This window comes from Trichomycterus rosablanca, chromosome 24, assembly GCF_030014385.1.
Source record: "Trichomycterus rosablanca isolate fTriRos1 chromosome 24, fTriRos1.hap1, whole genome shotgun sequence".
Lineage (NCBI taxonomy): Eukaryota > Metazoa > Chordata > Actinopteri > Siluriformes > Trichomycteridae > Trichomycterus > Trichomycterus rosablanca.
The window spans coordinates 4,763,513-4,782,517 of record NC_086011.1 but is presented as its reverse complement, the minus strand read 5'-3'; the positions used below and the strand labels follow the sequence as shown (position 1 = coordinate 4,782,517).

Here is a 19,005-nt window from a genome sequence, read left to right as displayed (position 1 = left end):
AAATATCCTACTTAAGAAAGCCACATTTTACCAATCTTTATAATTAAGTAATTTCTAAAACCTATACAAGACCTAAAATGCAACAAGCTACTGCACAGTATCATACAACCAGCTCGAAGGGTTTATCATCGCTGATTAATGATGACTCACTGTTGCTGCCACGCTCCTCTTGTGGAAAACAGAAACTGCATTGCTCAGGCTCTGGTACCTGTCTCCGCCCTGTTTGAAACAATAATAAAGCAGAAGAACATGGCTAATCATTCACCGTGGGAATGCTACAGTGTATCACAAAAGTGAGTACACCCCTCACATTTCTGCGATTATTTCATTATATCTTTTCATGGGACAACACTATAGACATGAAACTTGGATATAACTTAGAGTAGTCAGTGTACAGCTTGTATAGCAGTGTAGATTTACTGTCTTCTGAAAATAACTCAACACACAGCCATTAATGTCTAAATAGCTGCAACATAAGTGAGTACACCCCACAGTGAACATGTCCAAATTGTGCCCAAATGTGTCGTTGTCCCTCCCTGGTGTCATGTGTCAAGGTCCCAGGTGTAAATGGGGAGCAGGGCTGTTAAATTTGGTGTTTTGGGTACAATTCTCTCATACTGGCCACTGGATATTCAACATGGCACCTCATGGCAAAGAACTCTCTGAGGATGTGAGAAATAGAATTGTTGCTCTCCACAAAGATGGCCTGGGCTATAAGAAGATTGCTAACACCCTGAAACTGAGCTACAGCATGGTGGCCAAGGTCATACAGCGGTTTTCCAGGACAGGTTCCACTCGGAACAGGCTTCGCCAGGGTCGACCAAAGAAGTCGAGTCCACGTGTTCGGCGTCATATCCAGAGGTTGGCTTTAAAAAATAGACACATGAGTGCTGCCAGCATTGCTGCAGAGGTTGAAGACGTGGGAGGTCAGCCTGTCAGTGCTCAGACCATACGCCGCACACTGCATCAACTCGGTCTGCATGGTCGTCATCCCAGAAGGAAGCTGACACACAAGAAAGCCCGCAAACAGTTTGCTGAAGACAAGCAGTCCAAGAACATGGATTACTGGAATGCCCTGTGGTCTGACGAGACCAAGATAAACTTGTTTGGCTCAGATGGTGTCCAGCATGTGTGGCGGCGCCCTGGTGAGAAGTACCAAGACGACTGTATCTTGCCTACAGTCAAGCATGGTGGTGGTAGCATCATGGTCTTGGGCTGCATGAGTGTTGCTGGCACTGGGGAGCTGTGGTTCATTGAGGGAAACATGAATTCCAACATGTACTGTGACATTCTGAAACAGAGCATGATCCCCTCCCTTCGAAAACTCGGCCTCATGGCAGTTTTCCAACAGGATAATGACCCCAAACACAACCTCCAAGATGACAACTGCCTTGCTGAGGAAGCTGAAGGTAAAGGTGATGGACTAAACCCAATTGAGCACCTGTGGCGCATCCTCAAGTGGAAGGTGGAGGAGTTCAAGGTGTCTAACATCCACCAGCTCCTTGATGTCATCATGGAGGAGTGGAAGAGGATTGCAGTAGCAACCTGTGCAGCTCTGGTGAATTCCATGCCCAGCAGGGTTAAGGCAGTGCTGGATAATAATGGTGGTCACACAAAATATTGACACTTTGGGCACAATTTGGACATGTTCACTGTGGGGTGTACTCACTTATGTTGCAGCTATTTAGACATTAATGGCTGTGTGTTGAGTTATTTTCAGAAGACAGTAAATCTACACTGCTATACAAGCTGTACACTGACTACTCTAAGTTATATCCAAGTTTCATGTCTATAGTGTTGTCCCATGAAAAGATATAATAAAATATTTGCAGAAATGTGAGGGGTGTACTCACTTTTGTGATACACTGTATATTCAAACCACATACAAACTACAAACTTCGTAACATGATACTGCTACCACTATTTTTTGATGTTGTGTTGGTGTTACCTGGCTGATAGTCAGATTCACACCACTCACACTGCTTAGAATTTCAGCTAAAATATTCCACATTGGTGTCATCAGGCCAGAGGTCAAGAGTTTTTGGTTTTTCAGTGGTGACTACATTGTACTACATTGTATATTTGACTACAAGGGGTATTAATACTAAAACAGTTCAAAAGGCAAGAAACTTTGAAGAAACTGTACTGTGTATTAATTAACATGTAATTTATATGCAATTTATATTTACCTGCTGGGGCTTTCACATGTATTGGTGCTGTTTTCAGTGTCTTTCTACTTTTATAATGAAGTAATACACAGAATGGTAGAGTTGAACAGAGAATCAAACAGGCACAGATGACAGCTATGGCCAGTGTCAGTCCCGGAGCTATGCATACAAAAAGAAATTTACTCAGGTGCAATTAAACAAAACATGATTCTTATCTATCATCAATCAGATTGTCTTATCGCTAGTTTAGAGCACTTATGGATATACTGCATACAGATATATTCGCTGTCTTGTTGAATTGCAGTGGGTTTAACATCTGGCGGCAGAAGGGTGGGTTCTACATCTGCACACACAATGTCACTGACGGCGGTCCCTGCTGCGATTATCCTCTGATTTGGAAATGGACAGCTAATAAAAACAAAGATTGGTCAGTAATCTAGTTAAATATCAAACAAGCATTTGCTGAATCTTGGTTTTACCTGCTGCTCCAGCTGATGCAGTGCTGATGGGTCTGATTGTTGAATTTTCCTGCAGGGCAAGGCTGGCATCTTCCTGGTGTAGCACATAGATTGAAGAATAAAAAAGATGTTCTCTAAATTTAAATGGTAGTTTTTTATATAATTCAACACAACTAAAAGTTTTTAAAATACCATTGTAAATTACTGTTGACTTTTTAAGGACAATTTTACAACCTTTAAGAATTTTTAAGGGTACAAAATGTACTAATAGATTACTAATAGATACATTAATAAGACTAAAATCCTCATCATATTAAAGACCCTTTTAATGACTTACGGTTACTTGGCTCCTCTCCTTTACCACACACCTGGATGCAGAAGGAGCACTTTTGGTCACCACAGCGGAATCCATAATCACAGTCACACACTGTATCACTGCTCGCAGTACATGGAGTTTTAACTCTCATTGGACCTGAAACAAAAAATCTATCTCATACCGTATATGTTTATTTATTTATTATTTATAAATGTTGTGTGCTGCATACTTAAGCATTGAGTGCATCTCAGACAGCTCTTCGGTATGCCTTCGGTGGCATATGTTCCATTGATACAGGGTGCACACAGCGTCTGGGGGTCCAAACCACATTGTCTCACCAGTTGGTTTCCTGCAAGTAATATGCATCCACAACCCCTCATCATTTACTGTTCTACTGCACAAGCATTTATATATAGATGCCAAAAATAAAGTGTCTAATGGAGGTGTTGAGCAGCCACTAGCTGTCTGAACTGCATTAAATACCCTTGCAACTGATTCTATAAGTCCCCTGAATCATACTAGAGGAATAAAACTACTAAATAAAGATATTTGTCATGATTTTGTTATAATAACTACATGTTGGTAGTTAGTTTCATAATGACAAATAAAACTAAATTCTAAAACTAAACTAAAACTTTGTGACTGTTCTGCAATTTAAAAACCCTTTCAGTATTAGGAGCTAAATTAAATAAGCCTGCTTAGCATTTTAATACAGGCTGGTGCTTGGTAGGAAGTTAATTTCTTAATATCATCACCTGTTTGTAAACATCTGCACTTAATAAATAGCCTTTTGTTGTTAGTATGTGTGCTCTCTGTGTTTCTTTGTTAGTATTTCTGTCTTATGTTAGTTCCTCTGTCATTCTGTTTTTTTGTTTTAAAGCAAATGTTCTTAAACGTACCTGGTTTGCATGTCTGGCAGCATGCTTGCTTTGAAGGGTCTAAACTCCAGTCAGCACAGCCTGATTCAACCTCACTGCCCAGTGAGAGAGCCAGTGGCAGCATCAATGCCAGAACCAGCCACATTGCTAAATAACTATACACACTCAGTTGTTCAGACTTCAAAAAGAGACTGATCTTCACACAGTATAGCCACCTTCAACACTGGCCTATATTCTGTTTAGAGGCTGTATTGCTGTCATGCATGAAGTCACAGGGTAAGTTCCAAAACGTCATGATGCACCCACCACTGACACCCCCTCACTGTAAGTGCCCACACGTTCACACGTGAGAAAGTTCATGTACACACACACACACACGTCCTGTACTAATGTTACTTTGCTAATGAGTCAATATCAAAATCTTCTACTACATGAACTGTGCATGGCTGGGTTGGGTGTGCTGGGTGCGCTTCTCATAAACGAAGACACTTGGGCAATCCCTAAAATGAAAACTCCAGCTGTTGGATAACAGTAAATCCATCACAGGAAAATTTCCCAGACCAGAGAATCTGATACCATTGTTAGGTCAAATACGATCCCTTGTCATAAAGATAACACAGGGGAATTTAAGAACAAAGTGAAGTTGAAGTGAAGTATAAAAGAAGTCATATACTTGTTTGGTTTAAGGAAGTAAAAGCACTAAAATAGGAATTATAACTGCTGTCAGTCCAGGTTTTAAAGAGCTTCTAAATCCATGTTATCATAGTTACACCATATAAACTATATGGCCATAAGTTTGTTGAACATCCCAAAAACCATGGGTGTTAATATAGAGCTTTAATGCATACAGTGTATTAAAATATTAAAACATGTTAACTGTATAATAAAGAGAGTCCACATATTTTTGCCAAAAAGTATATTTATTATTACACTATTATTATTGCCCTACATACATATTTGTATTTACTGTAGTAGGCCTACTGTTATTATATTTTTTCTGGGAGGTAGGGGGGTGGGGGGTTACTGCCCCTTGGCAGCTCATGGAATGGTGTTTTTTAAGATTGCTACAATAAAAATACAATGAACATGTCAGCAATAGTTTTTGAATAAAAACCCAGAATAGTGGGATACAAATCTACGTCTGAACCCGCCTTGTGCAGGTAAAAAGAAGCATGTGTACTAGCTATGGCCTGCAGCAGTAGAGTAACAATACTATCGAGTAATCAAATATGACTGCACTGGGGGAAAATGGGGGTGTGGGTGTTATACATTTAAAAACCTTAAAGCATGTAAGTAAATACTGTAAATACTGAATGATTAAAGCACACCATCATTTAAAAAATCCCACACATATAGACCATGACCAACATTCTGTGCTTACAATGTCAATATGTCATCAGCATATTCAGTCAAGACATTACAAGTCATCAGAACAAACAGTAGATGTTCAACCATCTACTTTCACCGAATACCATGTAAACACACGAATTACATTCAAATTAAGTGCTAGTTCATCCAATTCTGAATAAAGTTAGTTGTTTTTTTGTTTTGGTAGAATTGTATTTTCTGCTGTAGTTTGGGCTTCTTCAGCTGTCGTTTTTGAAGAAAGGACCTCTCCAGAAGTCCCTTTGGGGGCCAAAACTAAAACTGCGGTGTCTGGACAGTGGCTGATCAATAACTGAGCTCCTTAGAAGTGAAGATTTAACCTCATCATTTCGCTTTTTCATCAGTGCTAGGGCTGGAGTTAGTGGAAAACTCTCAAACGGCTGAAGCAGACAAAAAATACAGAAAAAATGGTTTTAATTTACTGCTTTTAAATTCATCTGAATTCCAATGGACAAATTCCAACAACATTTAAAGGTGTAGTCACTGTTTTTGGCTAAAGGGATAATAAAATTTCTAACAAAAAAACAACCTCACTTTTTAGTGTGTCTAAGCTAGAACATCTTATTTATTTAAGTCAAGTGGCATCTTTCTGTCCAGATTAGTTAAATGGTCTGTGGGTGGTCATCTGTTTTCCCCTCTCTAATTAATATACTTGGGCAGCTTTTAAGCCTTTTTAAGATCTTCAGTAAGATTTTAATGACAAATGCCGGAATATATTGAAAACTTCATTTAATATGAATAGTGTTCTGACTTAAAAAATAATTGGCTAGGCTAAATTGCCCACAAAAGTTGGTGGTTAATTAGGTGATGCCCTATCCAGCATGCCCTATCCAGCCTGCCTAAAATAAATTAATAAGTGTAATGTACCCTGTATTGTACATATTGCATTAGTCTGTAATATATAGTTTGTAGTGTATATTTATCCAGTTTATAAACTAAAATAAAAGGTTTTACATACATTGGCCTGTTGATTTGTTTGTATGTCCGTCTCCTGTGTACTCAGGTCCAAAGCAGACTTGTTGAGTGTATTCCTAGCACCCTTCCGCATGCTTTTTCTCAGGATGTCACTTATATTCCAGGATCTTTCAGTCTGCGGGACACTTACAACAACTGGCTTCTGAAAGCAAAAAAAAAAAGAAAAAAAAAAAGAAGGTAAAATTAGTTTATTGTAAGTTGTATCATTATGTACCAACCACAGTTATTAAAGACTTACAGGGAGATTTGAATACAATAACAAGTACAACACATTAAAGTAATTATAGAACTTAAATTACAAACACAGTTGCATAGGATTATAGTAAATTACCAACATGCAACTGCTTTAAAACATCTCCTATATTTAGCATTTTGATATGTGACATTTCAAAACAACAACTTTGTAAATATAGGGTGTCTAAATTGAAGGTGCAAAAGAAAATGAATTTATGTTTCTTAAGAAACAGTTTTAAAGATCTGAAAATCATGAGACTATGCAAAACATACAAACAACAGCAAAGAGAAACGTTTACAGCAGCCACAAGATGAAGCTGACTGAGAGGGACAGACAGCACTTAATGGATAGTTGTGAAATATCCCAATTGTTCTTGAACCTAAATGAGAAGTGCTGCAGAAGGTCCACCACAAACCACCCAGGAATGACAACATTTCGAGAATGATTAAAGCTGTTTTGAGGCGCTTAAATGACACAGCAGTCTAATACATCAGAGACCTGAATCTCTAACTCCGTCCTGGCCAGGCACTCGACAGGCACAAATGGCAATTTGCCGTCTTGCCAGTGCAACAGCAGCCCCTACTGTCTTAAAAAAATAAACCTTTCTTGAGAGCAAACCAGGACCTGCTTTTTTATTTTAATACTGTTTAATTGTCATGGTTGTGGTAGTTTTGTCCATCCCCTGTATAATAATTGAAAGTATATGCATGTAATTAATTGCTATCCCACCTTTTTACTGACTGCAGTGGACATTGGTATTGTCATCTCTGGAACTAAATTTTCCTCCTGACTCCAATCTAGGTTTGGTGCACAATCTTGTCTGTGAGCTCGTGAAAAAGGTATCATGTCTTCCTGCAGGTTCATCTCTGTACTGATGTCTCGATACCTGAGCCTGGATCCTCTCTCCTCACGGTCAGGACTCAGAAATCCATACTGCAGTCTCTCAGGGTTTTGAATGCTGCTTTTACCAAAATAAATACATAAATAATGTATACATATATCATTATATTTCATCTTGCACTATAAATCCACCTGTCACAATCTATATGACTGTGTATTTAATAAATCTGCATTTTATAATGAGAAATAGAATCCTCAAAGAAGTACAACAATATCAGGCTCACCCAAACATGCCCTGATGATCTCGTATGTGTCTTGGGTCAACATGAAATAACCTGGGCCATAAATAAACAAGAGCATTAGGCATGAGCAGTTTTCACTCCAAAAAAACATTTCTTAGTGCAATATTGCAAATAATTTAGGTTTTCACTATGATGATAAGATTCAGGAAATCTCTGTTGTGGGGCAAGGCTGAAAAACCACTGCTGAGTGTGCATGACCTTCAAGCCAGTCCATGTATACATATATACTTACATAAATACATAAATATTATTGGAACTTATTATAGTATATACAAAACATCCAAAACAGAACAAGTCCAGCACTACTCACTTGTTTTCAGTTTGCCATTCAGTTGCATACAGATCACCAAATTCTCTTCCAGTTCCAGTAACCCCATTGTGCCTGTTGAATTCTGCTCTGTGATACTTTGGCGTCTCCTCCCAAAACACATTTGGATAGATATCACCTTCTTGGAAGCTATCACTCTTCTTCAAGACCCCCAGAGCCTCCCAGTCAATAGGATTGTTAGTAATGGGTGTGGGAGGGCTGGGACACCTCTCCTGAAGCAACTGTTTCTGAATATTTGGTTCTGGTTGGTGAAGAGTTACATCAGTCTTGGGTAACTCTATAGGCTTTGCATCTTTCCATGAATCAGGGATGGGCAGTGAGGCTGCATAAAGGATGCGGAACTCTCGATCAAAAAATTCCACCACTGGGCCACTCATGACAGTGACGAGCTGCCGGTGCAGATGTGCATCAGTCCAGGTGAGACTGGAAAATACAAAGAGGATCAAGGGAATTCGGGGGAGATTGTAAATTCTGTGATATAGTCTCACAAATTAAATAGATTACTTTTTAAAAGTCATTGTTCTATTTTTAAGGTTTTTAGATTAACAGAAAAATAACTATACTGTAAAAAATACAGTGCACAACATCTGTCACAGTAAAACATAAAAACAGCTAAACAGTTTATTGTTGAAAAGTGTCTGGTATGATATTAATGACCTCTATGTTTGTGTTACCACACAACCTGCTACATTCTTTCACTGAGTAAAGAAAAAAAAATGTGTATGTTATTTTATTTTATACCTGTAGCTCCCCAGAACCACGGTTAAAAGATCCACAAGGATAAAACTCTCCTTCAGCTCGCCCACCACCATCTTTCCATCATGAGAGTAGAATGACTTTCCCCCCAGAGTTCGAACCCTTATATTCTGTCAAAAAATATGTAGCATGATAAATTTACTAACTTAACAGCAGTAGTAACTTCAACATTTTTTACATAATCTCTATTCTCCACTTCTATAGAGCACAACAGATTACCCCAGATTATTTCAACACGTTTCAAGGTACTGAAAAAGAATAAAAAGCCAGGGGGCAGCTTACTCAACAGTTATGCAGTGTCTCAACAGTTATGCAAAACATTAATTTTGTAGATAGCTTTCATACATTCTTTAGTTAAAGGTATTTGTAAATAATAGTAAAAATCTGTGTAAATCCTAGTTTGCAAAGTTGAAAGTATTTTTGTAAAGGAAAGAATTTGTGGTTTTGTGAAACCTTGAGTTTACTTGATCATGCGTTGTTACAAAAAATCCTAAAAGGTCAGACCTTTGATATTTATATACAGGTTCATACTACACATACAAAAAACTGGTTTATTTCTGCATGGGATATAATTTTGTTTCTAGTGGTTATAAGAAGATATAAAGCAGTGAAGGTATAAGGAGGTATAAGGTATATAGCAGCAACACCTTTTTATGTATCATATACACACACATTTACTTACTAAATAACACATAAGAACAATTTAAAGCAGCCAATACACCTGAAGCCTTACATGCAGAACATACCAAACCTCATACAGTCTGGTCTGACTGTTAAGCTGTATATCAGATATGTATGAAATTTCCACAAAGAAATTAAGTGGCTTAAATCTGGGTTAAAAATGTCAGATTAGACACAATATTGATCCTTAACTGACATTATAAAATCAGGTAGAATATCAGATATGGACTGCCTCTCTCTGCGCTGTGGCATAATCTGTCTTTTTGTTTTGTTTGTTTTGTTTTGTCTACCAACACTGGTATTTCTGCTCAGTCTTGTTTTCTGTTTCCACTTATGAAAGGGTTAATTGTATCATTGTCTGTAAATATGTAGATAATTTCTTTCTATCACCTTCAAGAAGCCATGTCCTTTTTCTGTCATTCTGATTGTATGAATGCAGTTTAACCTGTTACTCTTTTTTGTTCTAAACTACTCACATTTCTTTCTTTGACACCTGAAGGAGTAAAGAATGCAGCACATGCTAGTTTAAACATACTCATGTAAACGTAGCTATCAGCATAAAGCAAATATCAGCAAATCATATGCCTTTGGTTTCTCTAATCAGGAATGTGTTAGATTTAAAAAGTGATTTTACTACAGTTGTGGAACAAACTCTCTATAGAATAAAGTTACATTTGTATATGTTGAAGAAAAGTGTGAAATAAGTGAGAGAATAGTAAACATATAGTGTAAGTCTTACTGCAGTAACACATGGAGGTGTTGATGTGCTGGTGTTTGACTGACCGGATGCTGCAGCTTGTTTGGTGAGAAGGTTTTTTCAGCAGATCTTTGGTTCAGGATGATATAGACAGCAACTCCACGTGACGCAGCTAAGTTTAAATCTCCAATCACAGTGCTGTCTGTCAGTCTGTCTGCGACTATAGCAATCAGCTAAACAAACAGATACCAACATGCTGTGAATTTAAAGGATACCTTTTACATTTCTACTGTGTTTCAGTCACAACGTTTTTTTATTTGATTTGCCAGAAGCTGCTATCAGATTACTGTGCACTGTAGGAAAGGTGTACTTGTCTAATAAATTGTTTACTTGCAAGATAAGATATATTTCTACAAAAAGGTCCTAAATGTTATGTACTGTAGAATTAATTAGGAGTTAAGGGCCAATTTTTATTTGTTATAGCTATTAATGACTTACATATGCTAATGTTTCAGTATTTAGTTCTGATCCATTATGTATCACATGGAATTTAGGATATACCAACTAACTACTGAGAGCACAATTATATTAACTAATCAGTATGTCATATTGTATTTTTTGATTTGTTTGTTATCGTTACTACATGTGAAATTAGTGAACAAACTTCTTATAACACCAAAAAAAAGTTTGACTTTGAATCCAATGATTTAATACTGATTTAAATATTTTACATTTATCTGTGCCAATTTTCTAAAGGCAAGTTATGCAGATATCACTGGCATTAAAGTTCTCATGCTCAGACGGGTTTTTTTTTTGGGTAGGGGGGGGGGGGGGGGGGGATGTGCACTTTCCCACCAAACTTCATACACCAATTTCACTGCTCCAGCTCCTCCTACATGCACTATCCCTGTTATAATGTTTAATTTTGTTCACGCTATACTGATCATGACAAAAGTATGAACACTTTTAGACAAGTAGTAAGTCAGTTAGGAGAAATCAAACCTCTTTAAACACAGCATGCACACACCACAACTTGCAAACACCACAAAGAAAGGACCCTGATCGCTGGGCCAGGGAATTAAACCCAGGCCCTTCTTGATGTGGAGCGGCAAAAACGTTGATATTAATGCTTTCAATTATTTAGGAAGATGTTCCTTTTATTTATGCTTGTCTGTTATTTTCCATTACAGATTTTATTAACCATTCTTTTATTATTTTAGGTTATTTTGTTTTACTATATCCTGGTTAGGGCCACAGTGACTCCAGCGCCACCCAATAAAAAAATTCTGAAAGGCAGAAACAAACCCTTAACTGGGCACCAATTTGTTGAAGGGTGATAAACAGTCACACATTTACTTACTCAGTAGAGGCACTTAAGTATAGCTGCATATTTATATTTTTGAGGCGGTATGTAGAGCGCCCAGAGAAAAGCATGGCAAAAACATGGAAAACTTCTCACAGTCAGTGATGGGTAGTGTGGTCCATGTTGCTCTGCAGCACCCGCTCTACCAGCTGTGCCACCTTGGTATTATATTTAAGTAATTAAGCCTGATGAATTATTAGTTTCAAATACAGTTAGATTTTTATGATTTATGAAGGGACTAGAGTAAACAAAATCCAAAGTATTTCTAGAAGAATATTAGTCCAGACGTTTTATTATACAATTCTTGGTGCTCCTCAGATAAAATGTTATATCACTAGTGTTGGTCATTTTCTAAAAAATATTAATTTATTGCTTTCATTTGCTTTAAAATTTTACCATATATTTAAATCAATGAATAATTGTTTAAGGGAAAAGTCATTTAAGCTTGTTCAGAGCTATATTCAACTTTGATATGATAAATTTTTTGGTACCTACCGTGGTGGCTCCTTGCAGTAGTGTCCTGATAACCTCCCTAATGTGAGGGGCCTGTGGCAATGGGGGATTGGTGTACACCATGGCACGCTCCACACAATCCCATCTATCTTTTTCCGGCCAGCCTAGGTCCAAACATGGAGCTGGTGTGTCTGATTGCGCAGGAAGGTATTGACCTGAGTCCATGTCCAAGCTGATCTCACTACCAGCATCCCCATTCTCAAGGTTTTCAGAACTCCTGTAGTCCTCAGTCCAACTGGAGACCTGGTCAACCTCACTGGGTGAGAGAAAAGGACAGAGTTGATCTGCACCGAGTTTGTTGTAAAAAGCTCCTGTACCTCCACTCAGCAGGCACTCCAGGGCAGATCGTTCCCGCTCACAGTGAAGGAATTCCGGGTTGGAGTCGTTCACCGGAAAGAAGACCACATCATTATCGAGACTCTGTTGCTGAGAGTAAGACATTGTACCAAAGGTCTTTTCTCTACGTGGTGATGATGTCTCTCATGGTGTTTGTCACAAAACTAAACACTGAATTGGGTATTTGTATCGATTTTAAGGTTCCTTTTTCATGTGGTGGAGATACTTCTCGTTGTACTTCCATAGAATGGTCGTTTGTGAGTGAAAAGCTTGTGCTGGAGGCGATGAAAGAACTTACAAAGAATGTTCTCTGCGTATCTGAAACACGTCACATACCCTTTGTTACACAAGATGTGCACTTTAGAAATATCACTGAATCAAGAACTCTTGGGTTAACAAAAGCTGAAAAGGTAAAAATACACCAACTGTAAGATTTCTGAATTCTAACCTCTGCTACTTAAAACTGCACTACTGGTTTTTACAAAGTTAATAGAAGAACTGAGTAGAGATCTCTAAAAGAGATCACCTACTGTACTACTTACTTTTTCAAGTTGTTTTTAATTGGTAATCCAGAAACATACAACCAGATTTAAATATCCTTTTCCAAGAGCAAGAAAGCCGAACTTTCTCCCTTTTCCATCTTCGCTCTATTCTAAAACATAAAGAAGGCGTATTCCAATATTATGTTTCTTCCATTATTAATCTACCCTCAGTTTTCACAAAGTTCCTTTCTCTCCATGCCCTCTGATCACTTCTATACAAATCGTGACTGGTTCAACCAGATGAGCAAGTCTCAGTTCTGGGCCAGAACTCCTCCAACAAGAGCATCTACAGCCCAGAGGTACTTATACAACACACAAACACACATAAACAAACACACACACAGACAACCACATAGTTTTCATATCAGTTCTTGAACGTGAAAATTTATAATTAAAACCTTTTTCTAAAGTTCATAGTAGTGAGTTTATACATGCCTACTAGCCGAGTTGTCTTTGTATCTTATTGTGTTGTAATACTAAATTCTATCTAGCAGAATCATTTCTGGCACACCTCCCAACTGCTGGGAAAGTCATATGCGAAACTTGTACATAAATGGGCAGGGTTATATTTCTGTCTTGTATTGATTCTGTATTAGCTGTTTACATACAAACCTTATTTCAGGAAGAACAGCTAGTAAAATGCAAGTAAAAACATAAAGCAGTGGTTTGTAAACTGTCTTTTACATGTAATTAAATGAAATCAGCATAATTAAGAGATAAAGTTTTGCCTTCATCATAAAACCTTTTAACACTTAATCATTAAAAAATCGGAATCAGTTTCACTTGTTTACAACCTGGGATTGGTTGAGGATAACCAATTTGCAAAAAAAAAAAAAATAATGCATACGCAAACAATCCATTAGTATAGAAATGTTTCTGTGAGAAATGAAAGGATTTTACCATCTACAGTAGTAAAAACAAGATTTTTGAGTCATTAGAGAAGGACCATTCCAGTTGTTTCAAACACAAAGTTTAAAGGTTAGCATCTGTCTTTGCATGGGGTATATCATTGCCAAAGGAATGGGAAAGTTTTTAAGCAATTATTTATTTCTAGATAATGTCTTTTACAACAACTTATGTAGCTAACTCATGTTTATGGTTTTTTTTTTCAAGAAATCTTACTAAACCTGGTCTAGGGAACAGCAATAAAAATGGAGCTAGAAACAGAAAAGTTCATTTTTAAAATTATTTTTAGACATTTATTTAGCTGCATAAAATCTAACATACATCTGCAGACATAAACTGTAAGTGGATGGATAATACTGAAAAGCATACAGATTATTTAACATGACTTACTAGGATAGGATGCAACTGTTCCAACAAGTTTGTTAAATTAATTTCTGCTACCCCAGTCATTTATTGTTACTATAAAGTGTAAGAGTCTAGAAATGACAACTCAGCTGTTGAGTGATAGGTCACACTAGCCTGTAAAATGATGCTTAAGTGTCAGTGAAATCAAACTTTCCTGTTGGGAGTTTAATGAATTAAACTGTATTTAAGTTTGGTAAATGACAGAAGACTATATGCAGTTGTGCAGTTGTGCAGTTTAAGGAATAATATTCTAGGGCTTTGGGGAGGGGGGAATTGTGATAGAATTATGTCTCTCATTTTCACTATGTGGTAAAAGTTCTAATGCCACGTCCTGTTTTCAAAATAAAAATTCCCTAGAGCTGAATGAAAGTTTTCTTATTCAGGCTTTAGGTTTGATAGATACAAAGATCCAGTTGTATTTTACAATGCTATAAACTTTCGGCACCCATGACAAGCTGCTGGAGGAAAATGTAATAGAGAACATATGATGTCTAACATTTATATGTTTTAATGCACAAAAACTCCATTTCTGTATTTTCTGTATATTTTCTGAAGCAGAAATTTAAGCCTGGACAGCAGCGCCCTCTATTGAAACACAGTAAGCGTTACACTGCAGACTGTCAGGGCGTTACATGCAGCTTCAGAAGCGAAAGTTAGCAAAAGCAGTACTAGTACTAAACTGCCTTATTAATGCCGATTCTCTTTAGAGACACAATGCTTTATCCGTAACTAGGCTTAATACTTGGTTATGAGACAGTCTGTAGTGTGATGGAGCACACAGAATCCCAGTTCAGGCTGCAAAGCTTTTCTTCTTACGGAGGTGGACATACAGAACCCCACTACCGAGTAGCAGAGGTACACACACCCAGCCCAGGACGTAGCAGTAACCGAAATGGCCTTGACTCAGCTCACGGGGGTCCTGCAGGATTTCCTTCCTTTGAATGGTGTAGATGAGGACAGCTGAAAACACTGACAGACCTAAGAGAAGAAAGTAAAATGCACAGTGAGAATGGTTTAACATCACTGAAGGACTTTATCCTCTTCATTACTTCATCCTCAGTGACCACTTTAACTTGGTCATGGCTGCAGTAAGCCTATCTTGGGCTTCCAGTCCATTGCAGGGCATTGCATTCTCAACCACTTATTCACATGCTCACACCTAGTGGCAATCTTAATGGAATGTTACTGGGACGTGGGAGGAAACCAGCCATACAAAATAAGCAAGCTCCAGTGTTACTAGCACTTAAGGTATAAATGTCTTTGTTGACAGTTACCTAAATCTTACACTGAAAATTTAGAATACAGAGGGTTTCATCTGAGCATGTATTTTGTCGACAGCTGCCAGAATATGAGAACCTCTCCAAATATTTCAAACTGAAAGTGTTCAAATTTGAAAATCACTGATCACACCATTAATCAGGATAAAACTTTAATTATAAAACCAACACTACAATTAGCTCTAGCAGTTTAGCAGTATAAAATTCATAGACAAAATTAGGAGTTTATTTACTTTATTAATATTAATAAAGGCTAATGAAATATTCTACAAATGCATTTTTAACCATTTGACACTCGTTGATTGAGTCTGGTTCGTTTTACAGTCTGAAAGTTTTATTTATCTGTTTAATTTTTAAAATGTTATATTGTATTAACAGCTACCAGAACAAATAATATATCTTACAATGACTTTAAACATACCTTGAATTAGCACCTGGGAAACAATCCTATTATATACTTTATTTATATTTTGTATATTTGTTTCTTTTTACCTGCAAAGATTTGGCCAAGGCCACTAAAGTAGAAGAGGCCTTGCTTTGACGTTGTAAAAAGCTGGAAAAGGAACACGAGTAAGCAGAGGGATGAGACGAGCACAGACAGGACCATCAGTGCCTGCACTGACCGCAGCCATTCTAAAACACACAATACATTCACCATTAGCTGTATCATCTATTTTCATTTATTTTTATTTATTAATGTGTAGTTTAAGGCAGGCAGTGTATCAGAAGAGGAGGTTATACAGTATTTACCATTCTCATTTGCAGAGGAACACATCAAAGTTCCTGTGCTGTTGTCATAAAAGCACTTATGCCAAAGATCTGCTTTTTCCACATTTTCCCATGTCCACCAAGACTGTAATAAAATAATAAAGGTTATTAAAAACTATTAGAAATATGAGGAAAACGTAGAGAAGATTTGGGCAGTTTATCCTATTCTTCATGACAGATAGTTTCAGGTTTCATCATATTGGTTTGTTAGTGTCTTTGAACTGCCATCTTCAGGTCTCTCCACAGATGTTTGATGAGGTTTAGGTCTTGGCCTGTCGAGAACGTTCAGTGACTTGGCCTGATTTCACTCCAGGTTTTGGCTGTGTATGGTCATTGCCATGTTAAAACTGTTGGTGTGCACTCTAGAGATGGTTTTCTTTAATTTTGTTCTCCGTTTGGCTGCATTTACCCTGAATACATGATCTAAATATGGAACCAGTTTGACTTATTCTAATTTACAATAATTTGATCTAAGTACAAAAATAGTCGTACCTTTTCAGCAGTGGCGATGAACAGCATGGCCAGAATGATCAAATGTAAAGTTGTCACTGCTATCAGCAGGAAAGCCATTGTAGCTAGTACTGTATTATTCACCTAATAAAATACAATGCAAGAAAAACATCAGTGAGAAACTCTCTCTAGTTAATGGTTTTCTGCTGTATGAAGCATTTGACATCTTTTGTTTGTTTGTTTGTTTGTTTGTTTTTTCATATACCTACCTTAATGGGGTATTAGGGTTTTCCTGTCACTGCTGTGGATATTTTCAGTTTCTTAAATAACTATAGTTCCATAATATTCGGTTATGTGTTGATCCAAACCTGATTGGTGCATTTCCCTGGAATATCTTGAATAGCCCACTCTTCTGAAAGTAATGTGACTGGGTGAGTTAAGTAGATATTATCGTAATTAATGAAAAACTGTCGATTGTTGTCTATTATCATTTTAATTCTACTACAAAATGTGAAAATTTCCAATGGGTGTAAATACTTAAACAATTATTGGCCAATACTTATGATTGTCATTTCTCAGTTTCAGTTCCATCTTATCTGGATCTTCTTCTCTTTTTTGCAACTTAGCATTTTATAAAGTGAGTGGAAAAACTCTACTTAACTTTTGTAATCACAGCTATAAATAGAATCTTACTTCCCTACTACAGCTTAGATACCAAACACTCATAAAACAACACATCAGTGTCATAAGGATTTAAGTTCATGCAATAGTTAATGTAATGTACATTGTTAATTTTCATTTTTATTAACACACAGGGTTTTTACATTTTAAGAACCATTTAGCCTTACACTGTCATTGGATGCCACCTTTTACACACATTTTAAGTGTTTAATGATGTTTAGGAGCAACAACAGCTCAGCCACAAAGGGACTGTTCATACAAGATCAAAAAGTATAATTTGTGCAAACTATCTGTGCAAAACTCACTACCAAGTTTCAAACTGCCCCTGGAAGGATCATTAGCATTTAAACGAGTTAGTAGTCTCACATAAGCATAACATCAATCAAATGCTAGGCAACGGGTGGAGTGGTGTAAACACAGTGGCATAGTGGTTAAGACAGCCATGTCAAAACACATCCTCCTGAATGATGAATCATTTTTCACTATATGGCATCATGTCAAACAAATAAGACAGTTTAACATGCCTAAATAGGGCTGTGTTCACTGTTTGGGCTGGATATGAAATGTTCTCATAGATAGAAATGTCCAGCACACAATGACTTTCTACAGTTGTGTTTTTCCAAAACATTCAGCTGTTATTAGTTTGGAATTTTCTTTTTCTCTTTTAGCATGACTATTCACAAATGTTGGCTTATATAGGATGCCTGACTTTTTTGATAGCTTAGGTTTTGCCTGTTAGTCCAAACATCCAATTTGGGTATGTACTACAGAGAGCCCATTCAGAGTCTCACTTAACCTTGCTAAATAACCAGGGTGAAAATGACTCACCTCAGTTTACCACTGGCACACAACCGTCCTAAATTCCATAGTCAGTTTGTCATTAGTGCTGTTATAGGCCTGGTTCCAACATTCAAACACGGTATTACAAAACATATAATAGGGTTCATTTTGTATTCTGTTTTGCAAAGACAGGAAAGTGAGTCTGTATCCCAATGGGCTTGTTTGTTCAGTAGCTCATGTTTGGGTACCTGGCACAGACTCAGTTCTTAACGCTTCAGTGACACTCCCCTCCTAAATAGGATTGTTGTGCTGTTTAAAACCAGATTGACTTTAGTTCTGTTTCTACTCACATCTGCCTTTCAGCTGGGCAAAAATCTTGGTTAAAAGTGTTGATATTCCATTAACTGTATACATTAAATGTAAAAAAGATTATGAAAACTATATTGGCTATCTTTATGCCAACATAAAGCTCTCTTACCGGAAAAAAATTGCTCTCTTAACTGTAACTACATGGACAAACATTCCTGCAATATATTCCAACTTTTGCAAAAATACTACCTTGTTTAACTCATGTTTAACACATGTAAACTATATCTACTAACCCCTCCAATCTCAACATACAACTAACTGCTCTAATCCTAAAGTAATGCTGCCAGCTTAAAATGAACAAAATTAGACCATACCTTCTGTAGTAAAGTGGAGATGAAGTAAACAAGTCTTCAAACTCAAACTGTGTTCCTCTCTTCTGGTCATCGCTCTGTCCTTTTTTTTGGTCCCTTTGCCACTCCCCTCCCCCTTTCTTACTCACTCTGTCTGCTTTCATTTGGGGGGAAAAAGCAGCTATATGGGAAAGGAATGAAGGCTCGGTTTTGTAAAAGGAACTCTTAACGCCCATTTCCGCCAGAGTGCAGCCCTCCTTTAGTAAAAACTTTGGACTGGATTTTGAGGAAGAGGTCCACCTAAA

The 19,005-nt window shown here is 37.3% G+C and overlaps 3 protein-coding genes across 4 annotated transcripts; all 3 read right to left on the bottom strand.

The window, feature by feature from the left end:
* tnfrsf9b (tumor necrosis factor receptor superfamily, member 9b) lies at window positions 1–3,965 on the bottom strand. Its single transcript, XM_062987089.1, has 7 exons — window positions 3,842–3,965; window positions 3,172–3,291; window positions 2,964–3,098; window positions 2,648–2,720; window positions 2,443–2,576; window positions 2,190–2,327; window positions 1–219 (listed from the first exon to the last, which is right to left on the bottom strand). The coding sequence occupies exons 1-7, from the start codon at window positions 3,963–3,965 to the stop codon at window positions 101–103; spliced, it is 843 nt and encodes a 280-aa protein (XP_062843159.1). The 3' UTR covers window positions 1–100.
* Window positions 3,966–4,721: 756 nt separating this feature from the next.
* Window positions 4,722–12,337, bottom strand: fam83e (family with sequence similarity 83 member E). Of its 2 annotated transcripts, none has more exons than XM_062986869.1 (8): window positions 11,879–12,337; window positions 10,107–10,253; window positions 8,628–8,752; window positions 7,869–8,309; window positions 7,541–7,591; window positions 7,146–7,377; window positions 6,165–6,323; window positions 4,722–5,586 (listed from the first exon to the last, which is right to left on the bottom strand). In XM_062986869.1, exons 1-8 carry the CDS (start codon window positions 12,335–12,337, stop codon window positions 5,407–5,409), a joined length of 1,794 nt encoding a protein of 597 aa, XP_062842939.1. In that variant the 3' UTR covers window positions 4,722–5,406. The 2 variants fall into 2 exon arrangements, with proteins under 2 accessions (XP_062842939.1, XP_062842940.1); XM_062986870.1 differs by having other exon boundaries at window positions 7,146–7,374.
* Window positions 12,338–13,946: 1,609 nt separating this feature from the next.
* emp3a (epithelial membrane protein 3a (MAM blood group)) lies at window positions 13,947–18,831 on the bottom strand. The gene is made up of 5 exons (XM_062986554.1): window positions 18,725–18,831; window positions 16,623–16,724; window positions 16,113–16,215; window positions 15,855–15,995; window positions 13,947–15,063 (listed from the first exon to the last, which is right to left on the bottom strand). Exons 2-5 carry the CDS (start codon window positions 16,698–16,700, stop codon window positions 14,876–14,878), a joined length of 510 nt encoding a protein of 169 aa, XP_062842624.1. The 5' UTR covers window positions 16,701–16,724; window positions 18,725–18,831; the 3' UTR covers window positions 13,947–14,875.
* Between the last annotated feature and the right edge of the window lie 174 nt (window positions 18,832–19,005).

Excerpts from the sequence above, each read along its gene's own strand:
- tnfrsf9b (XM_062987089.1), bottom strand. The coding sequence starts at position 3,965 with ATGTGGCTGGTTCTGGCATTGATGCTGCCACTGGCTCTCTCACTGGGC. Across the intron at positions 3,099-3,171 it reads GAGATGCACTCAATGCTTAA|GTCCAATGAGAGTTAAAACT; the intron begins GTATGCAGCACA and ends TTTTTGTTTCAG. Across the intron at positions 2,721-2,963 it reads AGGAGAGGAGCCAAGTAACC|GAAGATGCCAGCCTTGCCCT; the intron begins GTAAGTCATTAA and ends GTGCTACACCAG.
- fam83e (XM_062986869.1), bottom strand. The coding sequence starts at position 12,337 with ATGTCTTACTCTCAGCAACAGAGTCTCGATAATGATGTGGTCTTCTTT. Across the intron at positions 8,753-10,106 it reads CAAACAAGCTGCAGCATCCG|AATATAAGGGTTCGAACTCT; the intron begins GTCAGTCAAACA and ends ATTTTTTGACAG. Across the intron at positions 7,378-7,540 it reads GATCATCAGGGCATGTTTGG|CAGCATTCAAAACCCTGAGA; the intron begins GTGAGCCTGATA and ends TTTTGGTAAAAG.
- emp3a (XM_062986554.1), bottom strand. The coding sequence starts at position 16,700 with ATGGCTTTCCTGCTGATAGCAGTGACAACTTTACATTTGATCATTCTG. Across the intron at positions 16,216-16,622 it reads TCATCGCCACTGCTGAAAAG|TCTTGGTGGACATGGGAAAA; the intron begins GTACGACTATTT and ends ATTTTATTACAG. Across the intron at positions 15,996-16,112 it reads TTCCTCTGCAAATGAGAATG|AATGGCTGCGGTCAGTGCAG; the intron begins GTAAATACTGTA and ends TGTGTGTTTTAG.